The sequence below is a fragment of the Hermetia illucens genome, chromosome 1, assembly GCF_905115235.1.
Source record: "Hermetia illucens chromosome 1, iHerIll2.2.curated.20191125, whole genome shotgun sequence".
NCBI classification, from domain to species: domain Eukaryota; kingdom Metazoa; phylum Arthropoda; class Insecta; order Diptera; family Stratiomyidae; genus Hermetia; species Hermetia illucens.
The window spans coordinates 15659867-15685688 of NC_051849.1; the positions used below are offsets into that span (position 1 = coordinate 15659867).

General features: G+C 47.0%; 1 protein-coding gene across 1 annotated transcript; it reads left to right on the top strand.

Annotated features, from left to right (window-relative positions):
* Positions 1 to 26: 26 nt before the first annotated feature.
* LOC119659418 (cullin-1) lies at positions 27 to 20325 on the top strand. The gene is made up of 16 exons (XM_038067497.1): positions 27 to 901; positions 1014 to 1099; positions 1174 to 1271; positions 17318 to 17397; positions 17457 to 17675; positions 17740 to 17930; positions 17991 to 18189; positions 18256 to 18414; positions 18482 to 18745; positions 18813 to 18992; positions 19052 to 19201; positions 19273 to 19404; positions 19467 to 19548; positions 19610 to 19736; positions 19803 to 20022; positions 20109 to 20325. The coding sequence occupies exons 1-16, from the start codon at positions 845 to 847 to the stop codon at positions 20187 to 20189; spliced, it is 2325 nt and encodes a 774-aa protein (XP_037923425.1). The 5' UTR covers positions 27 to 844; the 3' UTR covers positions 20190 to 20325.
* The last annotated feature ends 5497 nt before the right edge of the window (positions 20326 to 25822 follow it).

Genomic DNA, 25822 nt, shown 5'->3' on the forward strand with positions numbered 1-25822 from the left:
TCTGCTCAACTCCTCTAAAATTACCTGACAACGGCTCTCAGTGGCGAGCGCGCCTCACATTCCACCTCTTTCTGGCCGACACAGTCCGTCCCGTGAGTAGCTGCTCGCGCTCGCTCTTGCATTTATTATCCGTGACTGTGCGCTGTCTGACGAGGCCTCACTTCTCGTCGTCGCGGTTTCAAGTTCCCACAGGGCCCGAACGCCTCAGATTCGCATTTTGGAATTCGCTTCGAGCGCAATTGACGTCTCGACCGATCGGCTCCGGGCCAAATCCATTGAAATTCTAGTAATTCGCTTTTTGTTGTGAAATTCGTGGCCGTGCGTGTGTGTGAGTCAGTTTTCATCGACTTCCGTCCATTTGTGGTTTTTTCTGTTCTTTCATTTCGTGGTGAAGTCGTGCGAGCGACAGAGAAGGCGGCTGTGTTTGCGAATCAGTCTCCCAGCCAACGGGAATCCGAGAGCTCAGTGGAGAGAGAAAAACAAAAAAGAAAAAGTGCTTCGACAGCAGCAGCCTGAAATTGTGTGAAAAAATTTAGTTTCCTGTGGTGCGTTCGCGTAACCTTCGAGTGAGCAAATCGTTTAGGAACGACGGGCAGCAAGTGCATGTGGTGTGCATTCTAGTTGGCGGACAATCGCGGAGCTGGGAAAAAGCTGAGGTCGCTCACGGATGTGCGAGTCGCCCGAGTCGCATCTGACAGCAGCAGCGCGAGAAAATTCCTCGGCAGACCCCAGTTCGGTGGCAGCAGACGCGACCGCGATCGCATCCCGCTTTCCCTGAACCCGTCCACCGCAGCGGACACGCGCCTTTCATTTCGACACCCAACGGCACCTTCGGACTCCTGCGATGGCCAGGCAAAATTCATATAGCTCGCCTGGGAACAAGCAAAACACCTTGGAGGAGGTAAGTGCCAGTGCCATCGCCTCGCCTGTGGCCGCCTGTCAGTTGTGCAACTGCTGCGGCCAGCGGGCCATTGTTACGAGCCCTCTGTGATTGGGTCCTCCTATTCTTGCAGATATGGACCGACCTGAAGAAGGGCATTACCGAGATCTATGCGAAGGATAGGAACCTGTCGTATCCCCGGTACATGGGACTCTACACGTAAGTCACCGTTGTTTACGGTTTCTCGACCCCGCTGCCTGCTGAATCTCATTAACCTCCGATCTTTGTTGCAGATACGTCCACGACTACTGTACGAGCGTGCACCAGTCGACGAGCCGCGCGACACCTCCAACTAAGCAACGGGGAAAGGCCAACACTCTGGCCCCTATAGGTAAGCGTGTTGAATGTTGTTCTGGGTGCATTTTCCACGATAGGAGCGACTGAAATCCAACCACAACGGTTCGGGGCGAATACCAAGAGTGACCTTAGATCATTGTTCGACTCAGAAGATTCAACGAGACGGAAGGAGGAAGGGGCTAATCCTTGCCGGGCCGAAGTTTTTCCTTTGGGGCAGGAAATAGGGGTTTTAGCATGTTAGATTTGTTTGACAATATAGAGGGACCCGTATCCACCTTGAGTCCGCATATTCTTTCTATGGTTCTGATCATCCATGAAGATTTCGCAAAAATAGATAACGAGAGTGTTGGTCGTTCCATGATAAAAGCCGGATTGTCAGCGAGTGCGACATCGGGCACTCCACCGGTCGAAGAACGAGAAGATTCTGGACGTAATGCGCAACATGGCTCCATCTGTCAGCGTTCCTCAGCATCTGTTGTCTGGAGAGAGATTCGCTGTTTTCAGATAAAATTGTTGAAGAATTTCATCCCAACTTCCACAAAGAAAAAAAGATATGATGGGCGTCGTCCACAACCCCATTGGAAAACATACAAACAACAGATCGTGCCTTCCCAATCTAGTGTAGAGAGACTGAAGAAGACTGAAAATCTGCCTGTCCACTTACGAGTTTGTAAGGAAATAGTGAGTCTCACCACGCTTCCGATTTAGCCACGCACCTAAGTTGTCAATGGGACGTGCAGCCCATCTGCCTCTTGCCTCATTTTGCCAAGAGAGTTGCCACTCATCTAGTGTACGTTGCCGTTCTTCATAAGCAACCACCTCCCTTGGTTATCCTCTCTTGCGCTTGTATATGGCTTTACGCTCCTTAGCAACAAGGGAATCACTCCGGCGATCACCATCGCGGGCGGTTCAGAGAAAGTGCGGTACACAGGCGCCCCCCGCGAAACTCCTCGTTTCTGTACTTGCGCAAGGGTTTGCGGTATACTTCCTTGCTAAGAGCGTCAGTCCATAACTCTGCGCCGTAGAGGAGAACTGACTGTGTTGAACTTATTAGCCGACGTCACCTGCTAGACGTAGGACTACTAATATTTGCCAATTCAGCTTTGTTCATCTTTGAGTCAAAAGTCAGCCCGAAGTACTTTACCGCTGGTTTTGACTCGATTATTGACTCGCCGAACGATATGGGGCCCAGGATCGTAATTCTCCTTTTAGTCAGGATGACTACTTCGCTTTCCAGTGCAAGGTTGAAACCATGAGTAGTCATCCATCCGCTTAGCCGTCGCATCAATATGCCGAGTCTGCTTTGCGCCTGTTCGACAGTGCGTCCAGCAACAAGCGCCGCTGCTACTCCCGACGTGACCTTCATGTTCCTATGATCCTCTAGCGTTTCATAGAGCAGGGAGCGGTTCCTCAGATAGTTCCTCCATATCCGTAAGAGATAATATTGTCTAGCGCGTTTCTGACGTCAAGCGTTACGCGGAGCACCACCCGACGAGCTCGGCGGCTATGTGCCTGCGCTCATCGAACGGCATCTACGACTTGCATGGCAGCACCAGTATATGGAGATAAGTCTCAAGCATCGCGTATCGCTTCAGCTGATGAGCTTTTCGGGGTCGCATGTCATTTTGCTGATCAGCGTAAGCCTTGCCACCTTCCAACGAGCAGAGAAAATACCCTCTTTCAGGCAAGCATTTAAAGCGCCGAACAGTAGGTCTGGTCGGTATTGGAATACCAGTTTGTATACCTCTGCTGGAATACCATCGGGTCCTGGCGCCTTCTTGCTTTTCATAGAGAGGACTACCTGTTCCAACTCTTTTATAGAGACGTAGACAGTCCCCGGCGCTCTCCGCGCTGACGTCATTATCCTGTACGGGTTGCGCAGGGAATAGTGCCTGTACAATGAGTCCATTTGCTCGGCCGTACGTGAACAGGATTTTCGCAGAGCGCCGATTTTTCGGATTACCAGTTTGTAATCGAGTCCTCACGGGTCTCCATTCCCCTCGTCGACCACAACCGGCCAGCAGCGAGCTTTGCTCCTGTTCATTGCGCTGCGGTGTCTCCTTTTGGCTGATTTGTACTCCGTCATTATGGTACATGCCTTCTCTCGGTCGCTTAGGCGTTGTGTTAAGCGGCGGAGCCTGTGACACTCTTTGTGAAGCTTGTAATTTCCATTTCCACCAATACATAGAAGGTTCGCCACGTCTTGATACCCTCCTGGCATGGCGGCTCACCACGTCGTTATTAGGTTCATAATTGAATCTACGACAGTGTCAGCTGTAGCGCGACCACCCCCAGGAATACCTCCAGCGCGGCGCCACATGTTCCAAGCGTTTCGACAAACGTCCCGATGTTTACTTCCCAACGTTCCTTGCGCAGAAAGAACATCGGGGTGGCGCACACCGAGAGTTTGTGTTCACCACTTCGAAGGCATTGTATTAGTGAGTCTTCCAGAACTCGTCATCCGTTCACCAGCCACACCATTGACTCCGACGCGAATGCTACGTCTAGAATACTTCCCCCGCAGCCAGGGTGGATTCGGTGTTTAGAACTACCAGTCCTTTTCTCGCCGCCATTTCGAGAATTCGTTTTCTTCTGAAGTCTGAGTGACGTATGCCCTATTCAAGTGCCCTGACATTGAAGTCACTCCGATTAGGATTCGCCCCAAAATAGCAGAAGTTCGCTAGTGTCCGTCAAAGCGAACGATTCGTTCTGCTGGTTTAACGGTAAATCATCGGCAATTGGAGATTTAGCTCACGTGCGTTACTCGATAACAAAGAGATATTGGAACAAGCCTTTTGACGTGAGTGCGGAATCCACCTTTACTTGAGGGATGCTAAACCACAGCGTGTAACGGACGCTGAATCTGCATACACCATTGCCGCCCATGGACAAGGCACTTCTAACATCACATATAACTCCTTCATCTGATCGTTACGGTCGATCATCATCATCATCATCAACGGCGCAACAACCGGTATCCGGTCTAGGCCTGCCTTAATAAGGAACTCCAGACATCCCGGTTTTGCGCCGAGGTCCACCAATTCGATATCCCTAAAAGCTGTCTGGCGTCCTGGCCCACGCCATCGCTCCATCTTAGGCAGGGTCTGCCTCGTCTTCTTTTCCTACCATAGATATTGCCCTTATAGACTTTCCGGGTGGGATCATCTTCATCCATACGGATTAAGATGATACGGTTACGGTCGATGGCATGATTAAAGACGACTGCCCTCCCATAATCATCAACAACGATCAGAGCTCCCCTTCTAGGGATCAACCGGAAGCTTGGAATGAATTCCTCAATCAATTACATTCACGGACTTGAGGATGAGTTAACCTTGCCTCAGGTAAGTCTGTCTTCAAGCGAAAACAAACTGCTTTGGGCATCTCGGACACCGTGACCCAAACGAAAAAAAGCCGTTGCCGTCTTCACAGACAATGAGGCTCGTCCCGAAGCGACTCACGCACGTCTCGGAACTTCGAAATCTGCCGATTCAGTCAGCCCGCCGGTAGTTAAGGATGGCAGTAAAATTTATTTTCTCCCGCCGATATTCCTGTACGGAATGACTGCCAGGGCACTGGGCCTAGTTATTAAAAACATAGACAAGCCGTCACCGTCACTCAGACTCTTCCATTTAATCAAGGCCTCCAGACTAGAAGGTCATGCTTTCACCATTAAGCAGAGGAGGGAGCTAACCTTCATTCTCAGAGGAATTGCCCGCCATGAATACACTTCCGACGACGTGGCAATGGAAATTAAGCAATTAGCCCAGGTTACGCCGATTCGCGTCTCAAGGCTCTCCACATCTGGTCACGGGCCAATGATACCAAGCCTGTTTCGCGTGATTCTCCACCTCGTGGTCACGGGCCAATGATACCAAGCCTCTTTCGTGTGACTCAATTCCGAGGCAGATGGCATCGTAGTCTGTAAACTAAAAACCATACTATAGCAGAGGATCGGCTAGGAGAAACCTAAAAAAGGGGATGTCACTTAGTGCTTTAACTGCCAACAATTTGGCCACGTTTCTTCGAATTGCGGCTGCGACCCCAGATGTGTGAGATGCGCGGGCCCACAAGCCTCTAGGGAATGCCCTCGTTCGACTGTCCAAGACAACGCCGATAAGGAGTTGGCGGTGCCCCTGAAATGCGCAAACTGGGTCATTTAGCCAATTTCTCGAAATGTCTCCGTAGGTTAGAGTTAATCCAACGTAAAAAGAGAGCTAAAAGTGGCCCGCACTCCCGCCCTGCTTCGTTCCTCTCCCTAGACAGACTTTCCGCTGAGCGTGACCCTCAGCCTCGCATTCTGCCTCACTCCAGCTGGCCCAACCCACTCTTACTGACCCCTTCTATGGTCGGAGTGGTTAGAGGTCGAGTAAGACCCGAAACTCGCAGCTCTTCATGGTTCCTACACTCTTCCATAGCCATTCTTCACGGGAGTCAGGTCCCTTTTCACAGAAGATCGGCCTATTCGCCTCTTTCTTTACCTCCCAAGAAGAAGTTGAACTTACAATCACCCGGTCCAACAATAAGAAATCATCAGGCACTGACGATATCTCCAACTTCATCCTGCGAAGTGTGCGCCCACCTTCAGTGAACGTCTCGCCATCCTCTTCAACAACTGCCTGAATAACGGGCACTTCCTTGTATGCTCTTCTGATACCTATTCCTAAGAAGGGTTGCCCAACTCAATTCTATCCAATATTGGAAAAATTTTCGAATGTATCCTATTAATTCACCTCAATAGGCACTACTCCTCTTTCATTCTACTTAATCAATTCCGCTTCGAAAACCTCAGATCCACCGAACAGGCAATCCTTTACCGCAAGACCACATCCTCAATCACATGGAAAATAGGAAATGCACCGTAGCCTGCGACTTCAATCTGGAAAGAGGGCTTGCTTTTCAAGCTAATCCAGACTAATTGCCCCCTCCCCTTATTTAGAATACTTGTAGGCTTCATCTCCAACAGAACTTGTCACGTGCGCTTCGGCGGACTTCGCTTTATTGAGTTCCCCGTAGACTTAAGGGTCCCCCAGGGCTCCATTCTAGGTCCCGAATTTGTTAAAATTTTTCTCTACGATATTCCCCTGTCCATCTGCCGCCAATGCTCCTGCAGTAATTCCTCGCGCAGGTGTCGATCACCTATTCATTATACATTACTTAGTCTAGATTAAGCCAGTCAACATCAATTGTTTCATTAAATATGGTCATGTGGGGTATCAGATGAGAGGTCTCGGTTAGTACTGTTGGCATTAGTTTTGACATTTGTTGGAAAGGTGGGGGGTGCGGGGGTCGAAAGTGATAATTTCTTTAACGGACCCATTCTCAGAAATTACCCAACCGAAAAATCCGAAAAAAATCAAGAGGCTGCCACCTTTTCGCTAAGTAACTTTGAAAAACAACTTTTTTAGTCTGAGGGTAATTATGCGGTGTTTCCAACGATTAATTATCTGAAATAATAAAAAACCTGTTGTTTCTTTTTCGTTGGTGTGGATGTTTATTCTTGCAAATACCGGCACTCCACTCCCAATTGAAACCAAAAGGGGTTTCAGCAAAGAATCACACCTTTGGCTCCTTCAGCTCGGCAGCCACAAGTCAAAGTGGATTGTCGTGTGCCTACCTTTCGGGAAGAAAGGCTTTATTTGAGCCAGGGAGATTCTCTAGATTGTGCCTCCGACGTCGAGACTAAAATTGTGTGGGCCTTGCTTGAGGACCTCGAAGGACCTTCATAAGGCGGTTGCAGAGGTCCCTAGGAAGGCGTCCGCCTTAATTAGGATATCTGTTTTTTTCACGTGGTTGGCGGGTGGTGGCGGCTTTAGCTTCCGGGCAACAATCCGGTGGTGTTAATGCCCGACCTAATATCGAGTACAGGGTGGCTGGGGGTCTTAGGTTATCCCCTACGCGGGACTTGCAGCAAATTCTTCCTAATTGGCTGCCTGGAGGCCAAGTGTAACGAGTGGCAGACCTTCACCGTCCTGTACCATAATTCAAACATCCGATTGGACTGCGGATATGACGCCGAAGAATTTGACTAACTCCGAGAAAAAGGAGGACTCGAACTGCATTCAATGGTCCGCGATTATAACTGCCGGCACACCAATGTGTAGAGCTCCCCTCCCAACAGAAGGCGCAATATTATGCAGAAATGCTTTTCAGAAGTATCGCCTTAAGTCACCGTGTGAACCTATCGATGATTATAAGGCAAAACCTGAAACATTTCAAGTCTCGCAAAGTGCCAATTAAGTCGAGATGGATTGTGTGGATGCACTTGGTGGATCGAATGAACATGCCTACCTCACATGTTTTGTAATCTGCCACTTCTGGTATGCGATGCACTGTCTGGCCCCAGAAAAAACTTTCTCTTTAAGCTTACAGTGTGGCGTAATGCTTCGTGAATGTGCAGAGTTCCCGAGGCACTACCGTCTAGGATGTACTGTAGTCGTAATGTTTCTCTTTCCAACATCTGGACTCACGTAGTCTGACAGCTTTGTATGATATTTCTCATTTAATGTGAAGATCCAGGGTGAGGAGGGTTAGCAGGTATATTAAGGGCTTCACTTGATATCGTTTTTAAGGTTTTCTGTAAACACATCTTGGAAATCTTCAAAAGACACTGGTCTGGACACACCAGCGTGTGGGATTTTTACCCACTAAAACCAGCCCCCAATTCCCTCCCTGCCCCGCGGAACCACCATAAGGTATTACATCACGGGGCGGAGTCAGCTCACTCTAGCTTAATCCCATTTCTTCTATACGCGGCCGCACGTCGCCGCGCTTTTCTCCTTTCCTCTGCCTTTCGCAATTTATCTTGAATAGATGCGATCATGGATTAGACCGCATCCCAATTCTCCTCCTAGAGTCTCCTCTAGGTTCCTCCTTTCTTCCACAAATCGCGGACAGTGGAAGAATACATGCTCTGGGTCCTCTGGGACTCCCTCGCAATTTGGACAGTCGGGTGAGGTCTCCAATTTAAACCTGTGAAGGTATTGGAGATATCCTCCATGTCCCGTGAGAAACTGGGTGAGATTATAATTAATCTCACCGTGTCGTCTCTCCAACCACACTTTGATGGCAGGAATGAGCCTGTGAGTCCACCGACCCTTTCCCGAGCATTCCCACCGCTCTTGCCATCTATTTATGGATCTCTCCCTCTCAGCGTTCTTCGTCTGCGATAAGGGAGAGATTGGCTTCGCATTGTATATATTCGCCGACTCATCTGCCAAGATGTCAATGGGCATCATTCCAGAGATGACGAATGCTGCGTCATCTGAGAGAGTCCTGAAGGCAGAACATACCCTCAGAGTTGCCCTCCTGTAGACTGCATTCAGTTTGCTAGTGTTAACTGACATCCGCAATGCCTCACTCCAAACTGGGGTCGCATAGAGCATGATTGAGGTCACCACCCTGGCTATAAGCAACCTAGAGGTATGCCGTGGCCCTCCCGCGTTCGGCATCATCCTCGCCAGGGCCATACTGTCTGTCTGTCCGTCACACGCATTTTTCTAGGAGACGGTTATAGCGATTGGCACAAAATTTGGTAGAAAGGTGGGAACTGTGAACGCTCACGCATACAGTGAATTACATCCTTTTACGTCGAATTTAAGGGGGGGTCCCCATACATGCAAAAGGGGGGTGTAAATTTTTTTTTCATCAAATATAGTCATGGGGTATCCGGGCCTTGGGTCGCAAAGTTAATCCAACCCACCATATCATGAAAATTTGGATAATTTTTGTTAGTTTGGCTCATCAATCATTACGTCAATTTGACCGACGTCAGAATGATCGTATAGAGCACGTTATCTAAATTTTTAATTCTTACTGCATTTGTTGTTTGGCCGGATGTGATGACTACTATAGGCTCGTTGATAAATGATGAAAGATAAAACACAAGTTATTCGTTTTTTTTAGACATGTCAATTTCGCATAAGGTTTTAATCGAAACTGATGCATTTTCTTTTCATCGCAAAGTTATTAAAATAATACTCGAAGCCAATAATTATCGACAGAATGGCAATCGGTCTCTATTTTGAATTTTCCGTGCTGATGGAATAGTATGTGCAAAAAGATAGTCTGAAAATTTCTTTTTATTTCGTAAAATACTAGCTGCAGGCCGATAAGATTGTGTTATAGTATTCGCGGCTCCGTGGCTTGGTGACTATCTGGTTCTTTGTTATTGCGGTTAGAGTCGGCGGAGAAATTCATTCAATTGCATGCAGCATTTCCTCTTTTTTCCTATAAAGTGTTTTTCTTTAATTTTAATTTTTCATGCACAATTTCCCGTATCAACTCTACATCGATAAAAATTAACCACATTTACATATCAATTCCAGACGATCAACTTAATTCCGCTTTGAAATTCTTTCCAAAATATCCCCCTCTTCCCGACAACCCTAAAGCTCCCCTAAGTAATCATTCTTTTGCATAAATTGCAAACTATAATGATTATTGTCTTTGTAATTTTTTGATAATTGCATGCCATCGGATGCATTTTTCCTAACTACTCGATACTGGCAATAGAGAAATTTTTCATCTTATGACTGAGGAGAATCATCTAATCAGGAGAAGATGGTCTAAGAAAAGACTCATTCAGTGTATCATATTAGCTCCTTCTAGCCAGTTATATACAAAAACGTAGTGTCGTTCGTTTGTTCTCTGTGAAGCTTTGAGGACAACTAATCCTGTTGATTTTTCTTATACGACATATTTTCCGGGGTGGATAATCCTCACCCATATGGATTAAGTGATCCGCAAACCGCAACTTATTCAGCTGGATTTTATTCACAACCAGACGGTCGTGATATCGCTCATTAATTTCGACTAAAGAATCGTCCATTTTTATGTAGAAAGCCGAGAAATCTTCGAAGAACTCTTTTTTCGAACGCGGCTGAGAGTTCGCAATTTTTCTTGATAAAAATCCAAACCTCCGAAGAATATATGAAGACTGGCAAGATCATTGTCTTGAGACATTTCAAGGGGAAAAGTTTTTGTAAGTTGGAATAGGCTTTGTTGGGTGCCGTTGTTGCTGTTATCGGTTTTGATTTTCGATCGTACATACGAGAATTACTAATGCTCTCAAGGTTGCCAGCATGCACTTCGTCTTGCTATCAAAAAAGTGCAGCCCACCGAGCTGCCTGCTCGATTTGTATGAAAGTAGATTGAACATCTCGGTTTGCTCTTCCCATAGTGTCAATATTATTAGCATAGGCCAGTAGTCAGGTGGACTTGAAGAGGATGGTGCCTCTCGCACTTTTGCATTTCGAGTCACATTTTCCAGGGCTAGGTTATAGAGGACGTATGGAAGAGCATCCCCTTGTCTTAGACCGTTGTTGATGTTAAATGGTCTCAAGAGTGATCCTGTTGCTTTTACCTGACTTTGCACACTACTCAGAATCAGGTTAGTGAGTGTTATCAATTTGGTCAGGATGCTGAATCCTCTCATGGCGTGTACAGTTTTATCCTAGCTATGGTATCATAGGCGGCCTTGAACTCGGTGAAAAGAAGAAGCAACTGATGGTCATATTCCAACAGTTGTTCCATCGCTTGCAGCAGAGAGAAAATTTGGTCTTTTGCTAATTTGCCTGGAGTGAAGCCCCTTTGATTTGGGCCAATGATGTTTGGGCGTATGGGGCTATCTGGCCTAGCAAGATTTTATAGATGGTACTCAGCAACATGATACCTCTAATAATTGTTGGCCTGTGTGATATCCTCCGTTTTATGTATCGGACAGATAATGCTTCGTTACCAATCGTCAGAGATTGATTCACTTGGCTGAGATCAGTTGATGAGTCGTTTGATTTAGTTGGACGCCTTCATATATAACCGGTTCGACTGTAATTCCATCGGCTCCTGGAGATTTTTAAGCCGATGAATTGCACGGGCTGTTTTTGCTGTGCTTAGTGGTGGCATTATTTATCTGTCGTCTTCAGTTGGCGTGACCTCTAACTTGACGTTGGTTGTTGAGCAGTTCACCAAAGTACTCAACCCATGGTTCCAATAAGCCCATACGGCCGGAAATCAGATTTCTTTCTTTGTCTCGGCAGGATTAGCATCGAGGGTCATAAGACTTCTTCCTACTAACTTGTTGATAAAACTTGCGCATCTGGTGTGGTTATTCCTTGCACTTTTCGAGTTCATAGACTTAACGAAATTCGTGGTAGGTTTTTCGTTTGCCCGCGTTCTTTGAGAGTGCATCATTGCTCGGGATGCAATATTTTTCCGTTCCGTTGCTAGCTTACATTCATCGTCGAATCAGTCGTTTCGAATTTTTTTTTATAGAACTGGCCAGACCCCTTGGAAAAATGACGACCATATTCCAAGCGGAGATATATGTGCGAAGAATGTCTGCGAAAAAAGTGGAGGGGTCGCACCATTCGATTCTGTTCCGACAGTCGGGCGGCATTATCAGCACTAAATGGCAGCGATATATCAAGCCACTTGGTGTGGAGTTGTCATCAGGTGCTGCTGAAACTTGGCTGACTGAACGAAACGTTCCTGATGTGGGTGCCGGGGCACTCTAACATCGCCGGTAATGAGGAGGCTGACAGACTGGCTCGCCGAGGGTCTGGATCCACAATGGTGGGGCCAGAACCAGCCCTTGGAATCCGACCATCTACTGTCAAGTCTACTCTGAAGAGTGAAATTGCAAGGATTCACGCAGCCGAGTGGAGAAATTTGGACTCTTGCCGGCAGGCGAAAATCCTTGTGAAAGATCCTAGGGCCACTTGAGCCGCATTTTTGTTTTCCCTTAAGAAGTGGGACATGAAAACCCTAGTAGGGCTTTTAACGGGACACTGCTCCTTAAACTACCATATGGAAAAGATAGGGGTAGTGGGCTATGTGCAACCAATGTGAGGAGGTGACGGGGCTGCACTTTTTATGCAGCTGCCCGGCATCCTCAGATCTCAGGCAAGGTTTTCTTCAATGAAGAATCTGGACACTCTCTGCCTCTGGAGAATGTTCTCAGATTTGCTAAAGCTTGCGAACTCCGTAGGCGGGAAGCCATTGAATAGGCAATTTATGGGGATAGTACAATGGGCCTAACAATGGCCTGAGTGCGGGGAGCTGCGGCTCCCCACGGTAAACTAAACTATACTAGTTCTACTGCCTCGTAGAAAGTATCCTTCTCCGAATCTGCAGTCTCCTCTCTAGGGGTGTGAACGTTAATGCTATATATGATATTTCGAAATCTACCTCGCAAACGCAGGATGGAAGCAGCTTTCGGTTGATCGGCGCAGGAGGGTAAGATTTGATAGATGTCAGGTGTATCGAAAGATTGTTCGACTGTAAACACTAGCAACGAGTATGATTGGGTTTCGAAGGAGATAAGGATAATGAAATTTGGAACTATTAAGTGGTTGGATAGGAATTTATCAGAAATAAGTATCGCTGTGCCACCACAGGTGGCTCGACCTTGGGGATTGGATTGTGGACGGTCACAACAACAGGAAGAAGAGAAAGCTAGAGAAGAATGCTGAGTGACTGAAGAAAAGTTCAACGATTAGCTGGCATGTAAAGCGAAAACCAAAGTCAAAACATAGGCGTAGGAGCCCGGCAGCATGGTTCCTCTACTTCGAGGCTCAGTTCGTTTTGGCTAGCATCACAACGGGTGCCGTTCGCTTCAATTACGCGCTGGTCGGGTTGTCCCATTACCACTGCAGAAGCTCGCAGTTGCGCGGTGACTACATGCGTCTAAATGCTCAGACGATTCCAGACCGATATCCCATGCCATTCATTGCGAATTTCGCGTTTCTGTCGCAAATTGCCTATATTCCCGACTTTGGACTTAGTCAAGGCATACCATCAGATTTCTGTAGCACCCGAAGAAATTCCGAAAACGGCAATATGCACACCCTTCGAACTCTTTGAGTTCACTAGGATGACTTTTGGACTGTGCAACGCCGCGCAAACCTTTTAGACATTCATCCACTCTGGGCTGCGAAATCTCCACTTCTGTTTTGTATATTTGGATAACGTTCTGGTCGTGTCTTCCTTTGACTACGAGCAGTTAGAACACCTCCAGTGCATTTTTCAACGTCTCATTGAGGCCAAGCTAGTTCTTAATGTTGAGAAATGCAAATCCTTGATTATCCCAGAAGGCATCCAACCGGACCCAATCAAGGTGCAAGCTCGGGGATCTGAGAAGGTTCTTGGGCATGTTAAACTTCTATCGTCGTTCCTTGCCTAAGACCGCCCACCATCAATCCATCCTTAACGCCTTATCTGAGGCAAGAATCAAAGACTCCCGTCTGATCGCGTGGTTCTCAGAGGCTGTCCATGCGTTTGAGGTCACCAACAGCTTCCTTCAGGAAGATGTACCCCTAGCTGTACAGCGCATCGCATGCCAGAATTTCAAGACTACAAAGCATGTGAGATTTGTGAGGTGTGAGGCTTTACCTTGCAATCGTCGATATACAGAATTCGAAAATGAATTCCACACTTTGGTGTACCGGCAATAATAATCATCGACCAGGGAATGCAGTTTGAGTCCTTCTTTTTCTCAGAGTTGGGCAAACTCCTCGGCTTCAAACGCTACCGGACAACCGCGCCCCCCTCCGCAGTCCAATGGGATGCCTGAAAGGTGGCACAGGACGCTGAGGGCCGCTGTGATGGCCCAAAACAACCCTTCTCGGTCGCCGGATTTGCCACTTGTTCTACTTGGCCTCCGGACGGCCAATCGCGAAGAATTTGTTGCAAGTCCTGCCGGGGCAGCCTGAGACTCCTCAGTGACCTTGTTCTTGACATCAGGTCGGGATTGAACACTATCGACCTGTTGCGACTGCTCAACGACGCAAGCAAGCAAACTAAGCACCACACACCAACCAGGGGGCCTTCAGTCTTGGGCAGCAACCAAATTTTCAAAATTTAAATGACTTATCGTTTCGTTCAGAACATAGGCAACTCATCAGACACTGCCTCACCTCTGCCTTGGGAGTAGCGTTGTGCTTATGGATTTGTTTAAAGGAGCAAATACCAACTTGTAGCTACTTCGGTCACGCTGCTCCCAGGGCAGAGTTGGTGACCTATAGAGTAGTTTTAGTGGGATGCAGGTTTCTGTGGCGCTAACTTGAAACCCCTTTCCACATGATGTCACTCATGGCCAATAAGTTGACAAAATATCCTGTCCGTCAGATCAAAAGGAGTCTCTTTGAGATCATAATCTACCTTTTTCTTTTTCTTCAGCCTTTGTCCCGTTCACAAGCGGGGTCGGCTCGTCGTGATCGGCTTCGCCATTTGGCTCTATCGAATGCCTGATCTGGGTGCAATCTCGAGGCTTTCAAATCTCCATCCAGCGTATCAAGCCACCGTTGCTTAGGTCTGCCTTTTGGTCGTTTACCATCGACTTCGATGTTCAGACCAATCTTGGCAAGTGAATTCTCGTTTGCATGAATTGCGTGACCATACCATCGAAGACGCCTCTCTCGCAACTTTTCCACGATCGGTGCAACCCCATAACGATCGCGGATATCCTCATTTCGGATGTGATCAAAACGTGTCACGCCACTAGTCCAACGTAACATCTTCGTCTTCATTACCGCAAGACGTCGTTCATTGTCTTTTATAGTTGGCCAACATTCAGAACCATAGAGAGCGACAGGACGGACGACATTGCGGTAAATTTTAGATTTGAGACGTTCGTTGATACGTCGATTACAAAGGACACCAGTTGTGGAACGCCACTTCATCCAGGTTGCGTTAATGCGTGAAGCAATTTCATAACGCAGCTCTCCATTGGCTGATAGCGTTGACCCGAAGTATTTAAATCGCTCAGTTCTTGGCAGATCACTGCCGCTGACAGTGATTGTGCCTGATTTATGGGGATCGGTCAAAAATTCTGTTTTGTTTAAATTCAATCTGAGACCGTGTTGAATGAGGCGATCATTTCATTTTTGGACAGGTGGTCGAGATCATTTTTGCTATGAGATGCTAGGAAAACATCATCTGCATAAAGCAGTGTGTAGGGGCTGGACGTTGGATATCTCGTGTGACGGTGTCCATAACAAGGACAAAGAGGAGTGGTGAGAGGGCACTTCCTTGATGAACTCCAACAGAGACACGAAGCGGTTTTGATACACCCGCCATACTTCGAACTTTACTTTTCGGATCGTGGTAGAGCAATTGAACCCAGCGCAAGAGTTCTTCTGGCACGAAGTGTTGTCGTAAAGCATACCAGATGAGTTCGTGTGGTACACGGTCAAACGCTTTTTCTAGATCCAGAAAGGCAATGCAAAGAGGGCGATGCTTCTCATGGTGTTTCTCCATGAGTAACCGCGCAGCGTGTATAGCGTCAGTAGTTCCGCAGTTCTTGACAAATCCGGCTTGATTCACGGTTATTTCAACGATTTCGCGAATACGGTTGTCAAGAATGCGTTCAAAAATCTTCATGGTATGGGAAAGTAACCGGATCGAACGGTAATTTGAACATTCTGCTGGGCTACCTTTCCTTTTTCATATTGGAACAGTGGTACTTTCTTGCCAGTCAGATGGTGTTCTTCCTTCCTGAATAACCCGCTTAAAGAATTCACTGAGCCACAGTGTTGGGTCCCAGCTCTTCGCTTTCCAGAGCTCAGATGCGATTAGGTCAGGTCCTGTTGCTTTCCCCGATTTCATTTGTTTTATTGCCTCCTCGAATTGCGCTGACAGGTGGAACTGCTCCCAATGTCGGCAATGATTGTGGAAGTGGAGGATGAGCAAATTCTTCAGTTGAAATCTGCTCGAAGTATTCTCGCCATCTATCCGTTGCGGCTCGACGGTTGATAAGCAAAGTACCGTTCTTGTCATTAACACAACAGAAGTGTTCGATATCCTGTGTGCGTTCATCACGGGGCTTTTAGCAAGTCGATACAGATCTCTCTCGCCATCCCGAGTGTCCAGTTTATCGTAAAGATTGCCAACCATTACGAATGTGGAAAAATCATGGAACCAAATGAAAGACACGATCCACAAAGCGGCCTCTACAACCCTCCTAGCGTCTAATAACAAAAATGATCTGGAGCAACTTGCCCAAAAATGGAATGATCGCCTCATGCAGCACGGTCTCAGATTGAATTTGAATAAAACTGAGTTTTTGTCCGATCCCCATGAAACAGACACAATTACTGTCAATGGCAGTGAAATGCCCATCAATTGCTTCACGCATTAACGCAACCTGGATGAAGTGGCGTTCCACAACTGGTGTTCTTTGCAATCGACGTATCAACGAACGTTTCAAATCTAAAATGTATCGTAATGACGTCCGCCCTGTCGCTCTCTATGGTTCTGAGTGTTGATCGACTATAAAAGACAATGGACGGCGTCTTGCGGTAATGGAGACGAAGATGTTGCGTTGGGCTATGGGCGTGACACGTTTTGATCATATCCGAAATGAGGATATCCGCGATTGATGTGGGGTTGCACCAATCGATGGTATGGTCACGTAATTCGCGCTAACGAGAACATCGAAGTCGATAATAGACCGACCGAAACAACGGTGGCTTGATACACTGGATGGGGATTTAAAAGCCTCACGATTGCATCCAGATCAGGCATTTGATAGAGCCGAATGGCGAAACCGATCACGACGAGCCGACCCAGCTTGTGAACGGGATAAAGGCTGAAGAAAAAGAAGAAGGTCAACCTATCTGTAGTGCGTACGGTGAAGTAGTGAATAGTACGATCAGCGTTCGCGTTCTTAGTCGCAGCTTTTTGCAGAGTGCAAATAGCTATGCGCCTTTTCCGAAGGGCTCTTGCGAGTTCCTTGTTCTTTCCAGTTAGGGTCCCAATATTTGGTGACACATTTTCCCCAAAATTTATAGACACGTTTTTGTTTTGTTCGGACTAACTTACGTCCTGACGTCATCCGTGCGTCAAGAACCCTTGCCCATTTCTCGACAGGACCGGGGCCCGTCCTGCGGGGTCGACTAATGTGGACGCCCTAGCATTTTTCCGAGGCTTGTTACTCGATCCGATTATCTTGTTTCTAAGCACGTTGGATGCATCTTCACTGTCTGCTGCCTACTTCTATTAACCTGATCTCTACCCTAGATTGACATTTTACAATTAGATCAACAAAATTTTATCCTAGCGCTTGTTTTCTCTCATTTTCAGGAGGTGCTCAATTAGTAGGACATGAATTATATAAAAGGCTGAATCAATTTCTCGAAGACTATTTAACAGAATTACTAAAGGTAAGTGTTGACCCCTTCTCTCCCCCGCTCTGAAATTGTAACAACCGATTTTCTTGCAGAAACGCGATAATCGCGTTAGTGAGGAACTTCTCACTTTTTATACACAAGAATGGGAAGCTTACCAGTTTTCAAGTCGTGTACTGCACGGCGTCTGTGCTTATTTGAACAGGCATTGGGTCAAGAGAGAGTGCGAGGAAGGTCGCAAAGACATTTATGAGATTTATCAATTAGCTCTTGTAACATGGCGAGGTCATTTGTTCAAAGAATTAAGTGAGCAGGTATTGGTCGTTGATGTGTTCTTTGTGAAAGGGTTTTGAGGTAGTAACTGTATTAATTGTTAAGGTAACAAATGCTGTTCTGGAGCTGATTGAGAAGGAGCGAAACGGCGAAACCATCAATTCGCGACTGGTTTCTGGTGTTATTAATTGCTATGTCGAGCTTGGCGTTGGCGAGGACGATCTAAACAGCAAAGAACAAACGCTCAATGTATATAAGGAAAGTTTCGAAAATATATTCTTGAAGGATACAGAAACGTAAGAGTTTTTGATTGTACCCGGTTTTGGTTTCGATGCTGATTGGATGTTGCGTTTTAGGTTCTATGGAAGAGAGAGCGCAGAGTTTTTGCGCGATAATACCGTGACAGAATATATGAAGCGAGTGGAGCGACGCTTGAAGGAAGAACAGAAGAGGGTACAGATCTATCTGCACGAGAGCACTTCCGAACGCTTGGCTATGACCTGCCAGCGTGTTTTGATACAAAAACATTTGCATATATTCCAAACTGAGTTCCAGGTAAGTGGTTACAACGAATGGAAATGGGTATAAGCATGGAAAGTTACAAATTGTGGTCAATTGCAGTTGTTGCTCAATGCAGATAAGGATGAAGACCTGGGTCGGATGTATTCTTTAGTCTCACAAATTTCTGAAGGTCTAATTGAGCTCAAAATCATTTTGGAGGATCATATTCAAAACGAGGGTACCGCAGCCATTGAGAAATGTGGTGCGCCTGACACGATTGTAAGAACTCTTGTCTGTTCGATTTGGTAATCCATTCTAACGTTGACGTCTCCCTTACTATCCACAGGATCCTAAAATATACGTTCAAACTATTCTTGGTGTCCATCAAAAGTACAATGCTCTGGTGTTGACTGCATTTAAAAATGACAAAGGCTTTGTTGCTGCCTTGGATAAGGCCTGCGGTAAATTCATCAATACAAATGCAGTGACAACAGCTAGCAAAAGTACAAGTAAAAGTCCAGAATTATTGGCAAAATATTGTGATTTACTTTTGAAAAAGTCCAGTAAAAATCCAGAAGAAGCTGAATTAGAAGATACATTGAATCAAGTTGTAAGTTAAGAGCAGGGTATGAGGTATGAGTGGATGTCTCCTAAGTGTTTTATTTTTGGTCCTGCAGATGGTAGTATTTAAATACATCGAAGATAAAGACGTTTTCCAGAAATTCTATAGTAAAATGCTTGCCAAACGACTGGTCCATCACACATCGGCTAGTGATGATGCCGAGGCATCTATGATATCAAAATTGAAGCAGGCCTGCGGTTACGAGTATACAATTAAGCTGCAAAGAATGTTCCAGGTAAGATGCTTGAGTTATGCAGCCAGAGTGGCTATGAATCTCTCACTTTATTTCTCCAGGATATCGGCGTTTCGAAAGATCTCAATGAACGCTTCCGGGAGCACTTGAAAACAGCAAATATTTCAATTGAAGTTGACTTCACAATTCAAGTTCTTTCAAGCGGATCTTGGCCTTTCAATCAAAGCACTTCATTCAATCTCCCGACTGAGGTAAGTACAGTGCACCACATGCAACGGTCTCGTTTTGGATTGAATCCTGAAACCTCCTTTTTGTTTTCTAGCTCGAACGATCTGTGCAGACGTTCAATAATTTCTATGCCACACAGCATTCAGGTCGTAAGCTAAATTGGCTGTATAACATGTGCAAGGGGGAGCTGGTGACTAATTGTTTCAAAAATAGATATACGTTACAGGTAAGGATCCGGGTTTGTCTTTTCGCTCTTACTCGCTCAATTAACTCGTTCCTTCCAATCAGGCAAGTACCTTCCAAATGGCCGTCTTACTTCAATTCAATGACCAACTCAGTTTGTCAGTGCAGCAATTGGAAGATCATACAAGTAAGCTGGTTCTTTGATCAAATCTTTTCAAACTACTAAGTCTCTACTTCCATTAATCTAGAAATCAGTCATGAAAGTTTAATCCAAGTCCTCCAAATTCTGCTGAAAGCAAAACTTCTGACATGTACCGACGATGAATCAAATTTGACACCGAACTCTATCATGGAATTGTATTTTGAGTTCAAAAAGTGAGTTGATACCTTGCAATTGCTTTTTATGACCGCGCTAAAATCTTTCATTTCCTTTATTTATAGCAAAAAGTTACGAATCAACATAAATATTCCGCTGAAAACTGAACTTAAGGTCGAACAAGAAGCCACCCACAAACATATTGATGAAGATCGCAAGATACTCATACAAGCCGCCATAGTAAGAATCATGAAAATGCGTAAAATGCTCAATCACACACAGCTTGTGGGTGAGGTCTTAAATCAACTGTCAACACGATTTAAGCCAAAAGTTCCTGTTATTAAAGTGAGTATAATGCTAGGTCCCTCCCCACTCGGTATATGGGGCACGTAGCACACTAAAAGGCTAATCCATTTCTATTTCCATTACAGAAATGCATCGATGTCCTTATTGAAAAGGAATATTTGGAAAGGATGGAAGGACAAAAGGATACGTACAGCTATTTAGCGTGATTAAAATAATTAGGCATTTTATATAAAACGGTAGCTCCTTTCTCATTACTTAATCCAACTTAAATATAATTATTATTTTTAACCAATAATTGGTAATAAACAATGAGAAAAAAATAATAATTTCAATGGGCTCGAATTTGTGTTTAAGATTTGTTTTTTTTTTGCGAGGTTACGGCATGATCAAATGGTCAACTCGCCTGGGATATTGCCAACCAGGAGAGCGGAGCTATTGCTCGATATGAAAATTGAAGACTCACAACCGTTCAGCTCCACTCGTACCCAAGTGTCCCCGGCGAGAGGCACTTGCCGACTACTTTGCTAACCAATTCGGGAAGGCATCCTTTGACATTTCGATTCCTCGACAGCAATATTAACGAACTTATAAGCGTTTAAAGTGTTTCCCAAGGTTCCTCCGCAGCAATCATCAATTTTTCCGGCACCCAGGCAACCCAACCTATATACCATTTTCGAGCTTAGACCCTCCCCCAAAATTCTCAATATTAACGGAAATATAAGCGTTTAAAATTTTTCCCAAGATTCCTCCGAAAGGAGGAGGATACGTACCGCAGTCCTGGAGGCGCGCACGGGTGGTTTTCATACCGAAAGCCGGCAGGCGAGGTCATGAGTCCGCGAAGGACTTTCGACCAATCAGCCTGACCTCTTTCGTGCTAACGACCCTAGAACGCGTCCTGGACATTCACTTAAGGATGATTATGGAGAGAACGCCTTTCTCTAAGTCCCAGCATGCCTACCTCAAAGGAAAATCCACAGAAACCGCCCTCCACGAGGTAATTGGCACGGTTGAGCGGTCGCTGCAGTACAAGCAGTATACCCTTGCTGCCTCTTTGGATATAGAAGGAACTTTCAACAACGTCAGTACCAACGCCATCAAGGAAGTCTTGACCGGTATTGGATTGGAGGGGTATCTCACGCATTGGATTATATCCATGCTGAGTACCAGGATAATCCAATCCGATCTGGGAGGCAACCACTTGACCAGAGCTGTGAACAGAGGCACGCCCCAGGGTGGTGCTATCTCACCGGTGCTCTGGTTAATAGTAATGGACAAAATTTTAGGTACATTGGACAGCAACGGGGTGAAGGTGGTGGCGTATGCCGACGACTTGGTGATATTAGTATCAGGAATGTTTCTGTCCATTATGAGCGACATCATGGAAGGAGCGTTGCGGAAGGTGTGCCTGTGGGCCGCAAGATGCAGACTCAGCATAAACTCAACCAAAAAGCAATTGATGCTATTCACCACCAAGACAAGGATACCTGAATTCCATCTACCACGGCTGAATGAACAAAGATTGGTTCTTTCCTCTGATGTAAACTATCTGGGTGTAATCCTGGATCCAAAGCTAAATTGAGGATTGAACATAGAACTGAGGTTTAAGAAGGCCTGTATAGCCTTTTATGCCTGCAAGAGAACCTTTGCAAAGAAATGGGGTCTCCGGCCGAGGATGGTTCTCTGGATGTACACCGCTGCAGTGCGCCAATCCTAACCTACGGCTCTATTGTATGGTGGCGGGCTTTGAAGAAAAAATACAATAGAACGAAGCTTAATAGGATTCACGTGCAGGTGCTACTGGGCCTTGCAGTCCTGCCCGGCAGATGCTCTCAATGTACTTCTGCATCTTCTCCCCCTAGACCTCCACATTAAATATGTTGCAGTGTGCAGTGCCATCAGACTACGTGAGTCCGGATGCTGGGCAGCGAAGTTCTACGGCCACAGCAACACCCTAGATGAAATATCTCGAGGAAATCTGGGCATCCCCCACGGACTATGCCACACGCAAGCTGAACTTCACGAGAAACTTCGCTGTGGATCTTCCAACCAGGGCAAAGTGGAAGACCGGCGGCGTGTTGCAAGACTATGATACAGTATTCTTTACGGACGGATCAAAGATGGCCTGTGGAGTCGGCGCGGGGGTTTTCTCGAATACACACGGTGTATCCAACTCGTATGGTCTCCCAGGTTTCGCCAGTGTATTTCAGGCAGAAGTACGGGTGATATTGGAAGTCTGTCGATGCCTGGAGGAAGATTCGAGCCCCAAGCGTAACATAGCCATTCTGACCGACAGCCAAGCGGCCATCAAGGCCTTGTACTCAGCGAGGGCATCTTTTAGGTTGGTGAGGCAGTGCAGAGACGCGCTGAGCCGTCTGGGCGGCACGCTCAAGGTGACTCTCCGCTGGGTTTCCGGGCAACATAGATGGGAGTGAGCGGGCTGACGGATTGGCCAGGCAAGGCTCTACTCTTCGCAGTCCTGCGGCGAATACAGTCGGTGTTCCGCTGGCGGCTGTCGGGGGCCGAGTCTACTCGCACTACCTAGCAGTCGCGGGTCTGAGATGGCGAAGGTTACGTCGGTCTGCACGGGGCACTGGTCCATGGGGACCATGCCGCTAGGCTCGGCATATCCTTCAATTCGTATTGCCGAAGCTGCGGAGAAGGAAGGGAAACCCTCATGCACTCTGCGATTGCCCAGCTATAGTCGGGCTGCGGACACTGGGTAAACCATTATTTGGGGACCTCAGAGAGATTCCTAGCTGCAGGGTGGGAGAGCTGCTCTCTTTCGTGAATGTTACGGGCTGGCTCAGAAGATCCGAGCCGGCTGGACTCTGCCTCCCTGCTCCCATAACAACAGTCACGGTCTTAGGAGTTTGTGGGATCAAAACAGCGCACCAAAGCGTTAATTGGGCTCCTCGGAGCGGTCACTGAGGCTTGAAAACAGAAGAATTTCGATAAAAACAATGTGGGCCGACTTGGAAATACAAATAAATGGAAAGAATCATAACTGATTTTATCCCGGTGACATCTTGTATGGACTGTTGACCAGGTAGGCGTGGTTTCCCGTCTAGAGTCTGTACCACGCATGTTTGTTCTCGTCTTCTTGTTTTTCTTCAACCTTTGTCCTGTTCACCAGGGGGGTCGGCTTGTCGTGATCGGTTACTCCACTTAACTTTATCAAAAGCCTGATCTGGATTTAGTCGCGAGGCTTTCAAATCATCATCCAGCGTATCAAGCCACCGTTGTTTTGGCCAACCTTTTGGTCGCTTATCATCGAATTCAGTTTAATTCAGATTCAATCTGAGACCGTGTTGCATATGGCGATCATTCCACTTTTCGACAAGTTGCTCGAGATCATTTTTGCTGTGAGACGCCAGGAAAACATCATCTGCATAAAGCAGTTGTTATAGAATCCTTGCCGCAACTGGGTGATACCGATTTACGGGTTAGAGCAGCGTGATGCGCAGTAGCTCTAGCCAGGTGCGGTGGTAAACACCTTCCCCACGGGTTAGGCCAGTGCTACAGCGCCCACGCTGCACTGGAAGTCGAGTTAAAGCTATTTAGCTGCTCGCCCCTGATCCCGTGTTTATCACCGCAACTGGCTAGAGCTACAGCGCCTCACGCTGCTCTAACCCGTAAATCGGGATTATCCAGTTGCGGCTAGGATTCCATAACACAAGAAAAGTCCCGCAGTCTGTGTCTAGCTCTCGACTAAGTCGAACCCGTTTTTCAGAGCGCGGATTTTTTTCAAGCTAGTGTCAAGTGGAGCGATTTCGTGCGAAAATTTATTTTCTGAACATAGTGAGAACATTTATTTTGGAGTGAAAGAAGACATAGAAGATAGTAACCAGTGCTGAATAGAAAAAAAAACGAGTGCGCCGCAACCAGGCGAGTTCACAAAGGTGACCCGGAAGAAGCGCCACAAGGTGACCGATAGTCCAACCACCGATCTTCAGACGGAAAGCGCTGACGACGGAGGGGAGACAGCGTCCGAGGTGACGTTCTCGAGGGACTGCGAGTCCGACTCGCAAGCGGGCCCTGATCGGACAGTGAAGAGATCGGTTTGGCTTGGCGCGATCTGCGATTCGATCGCCCTGCGCAAGCAAAACAAAAAGTTAATGAAGAAGCTCGAGGAAGCTCTCGAGAATAACCGTCACCTTACTGCAGTGATCGCGTCGCTCGAAGCCATGATCGCCTTTTCCTTCGGGGCATCCGGCCCTCCTCCGGCGCCAACTACACCAACCGAAGTGATGGACACCACCGTTCACGTGGAACAGGTGCCATCGGCACCACACGCCCTACCGTCCGGGTCCCACCCCACAGTCAGCGAGACGAAGAAGCTGCATCTCGCCGGCACAGTCAAACACCCACCACCGAAGCAACCTCAGGCGAGACCAGCTGCTGCAGCGCCATCCAAGAAGGAGGTAAGTCAAAAATACCTCCACTCGTTGCAGTTGAAAACCCGGATACTTTCAAAGCAATATCCCGTGCACTCCCTAACAACTACCTGATCAAGAAATTAAATAGTTCCCACTATATTATCATCAAAGCGCTGGAAGATTACTCGACCGCGAAAAAAAACCTTGTGGAGAACCATAATAAGTTCTTCACATACACTCTCCTGTCTAAAAAAACGACTAGCCTCATCCTCCGAGGCTTTGATACGACGTTCTTCCCTCAGGAGATCGTCGAAGAATTGAAGGTTTAGGGAGTCTGAAGCGCCCTGAGCGCTAAACCCTTTGCCACGACCTGGGCAAAAACAAACAGTGTCAATCTCGACTTGTGGTTGATCACGTATGACGCGACCTTTAGCGAGGAACAGTTACGCGAAATAAAGGCCATACAGCACATGATTGTCCGCTTCAAACAGATAAAAAAAAAAGCAAGTGCTACAATGGAAAAATTGCTAGCGCATCGGACGGTTACCGCGTGTCCAACTTCCACCTTGCATACAAGTGCGTTAAGTGTGACCAGTTACACGGCCCTGGCGAATGCGCCAAAACGGTCGAGCAGACACCAAAGTGCGTTAACTGTGGGGGCAATGACCACCCTGCCAACTACAGAAACTGCCCACGGTTTGTTCAGGTGGTGGCAAGGAGAAACGCACAAAAACGTGCGCCTCCCACCCACCCGAAATAAATTTCGAATATTGTTAATCCTGCTGCGCCACATCACTCCGCCCCCAGATGAAACCTAGGGGTTTCAGCGACTGAACCCAGAACTGCGTTCCCCATCATTCGGCGAAATGAACGCGACGTTGATTTGGGGCGCACACGGGCTGGATAAGGAGACAACCTTTTTGTGTTCTCCGATCTCGAGCTGGAAGAAATGCTCTCCCCGCTCGAGAACACAGTACGGGCCTTCGTATGGAGGCTGCAGCGGCTTCCGGACAGCATCCGTGCGAAGGTGCAGAGCAGCACCTACTGCGATGTCAGAGCCATCAACAAAAACGGCTAGCGGTGCATCTTGTCGAGGAAATGCCAAGAGTGTAGTATCAGCTAGTTGCTGTTGAGATTTATCAAACGCGCGGACAGCCTCTTCAGACCACACCATCTCTCTTGTGTCCTTTGTTTTGGGGTCAGACAAGTACGCGTTCAAAACGGACTGGTTTTGGGTGGCCTTGGGCAGGAAACGACGATAGAGTTTTCGGACAGACACAGTTTTCGGACGCGGAAAGCTGGTAATTGCTTGCACCTTGTCTGTATTCCGTCAGGGGAAATGAAGTGGCCCAGGAATCTCACCTGTATTTGGAGAAACTTGCATTTATCAACGTTTGGAATTAAACCGGCCTCAAGGAGACGTTGAAAAATGCACTTGAGATGGGCTAAGTGCTCAGACTCTG

What these genes read in the sequence shown, in the direction of transcription:
- LOC119659418 (XM_038067497.1), top strand. Translation starts at nt 845, where the DNA reads ATGGCCAGGCAAAATTCATATAGCTCGCCTGGGAACAAGCAAAACACC. An exon ending in AGCTGCAAAGAATGTTCCAG is followed by an intron (nt 18,993 to 19,051) that starts GTAAGATGCTTG and finishes TTATTTCTCCAG; the next exon opens with GATATCGGCGTTTCGAAAGA. An exon ending in CAAAAGTTCCTGTTATTAAA is followed by an intron (nt 20,023 to 20,108) that starts GTGAGTATAATG and finishes TTTCCATTACAG; the next exon opens with AAATGCATCGATGTCCTTAT.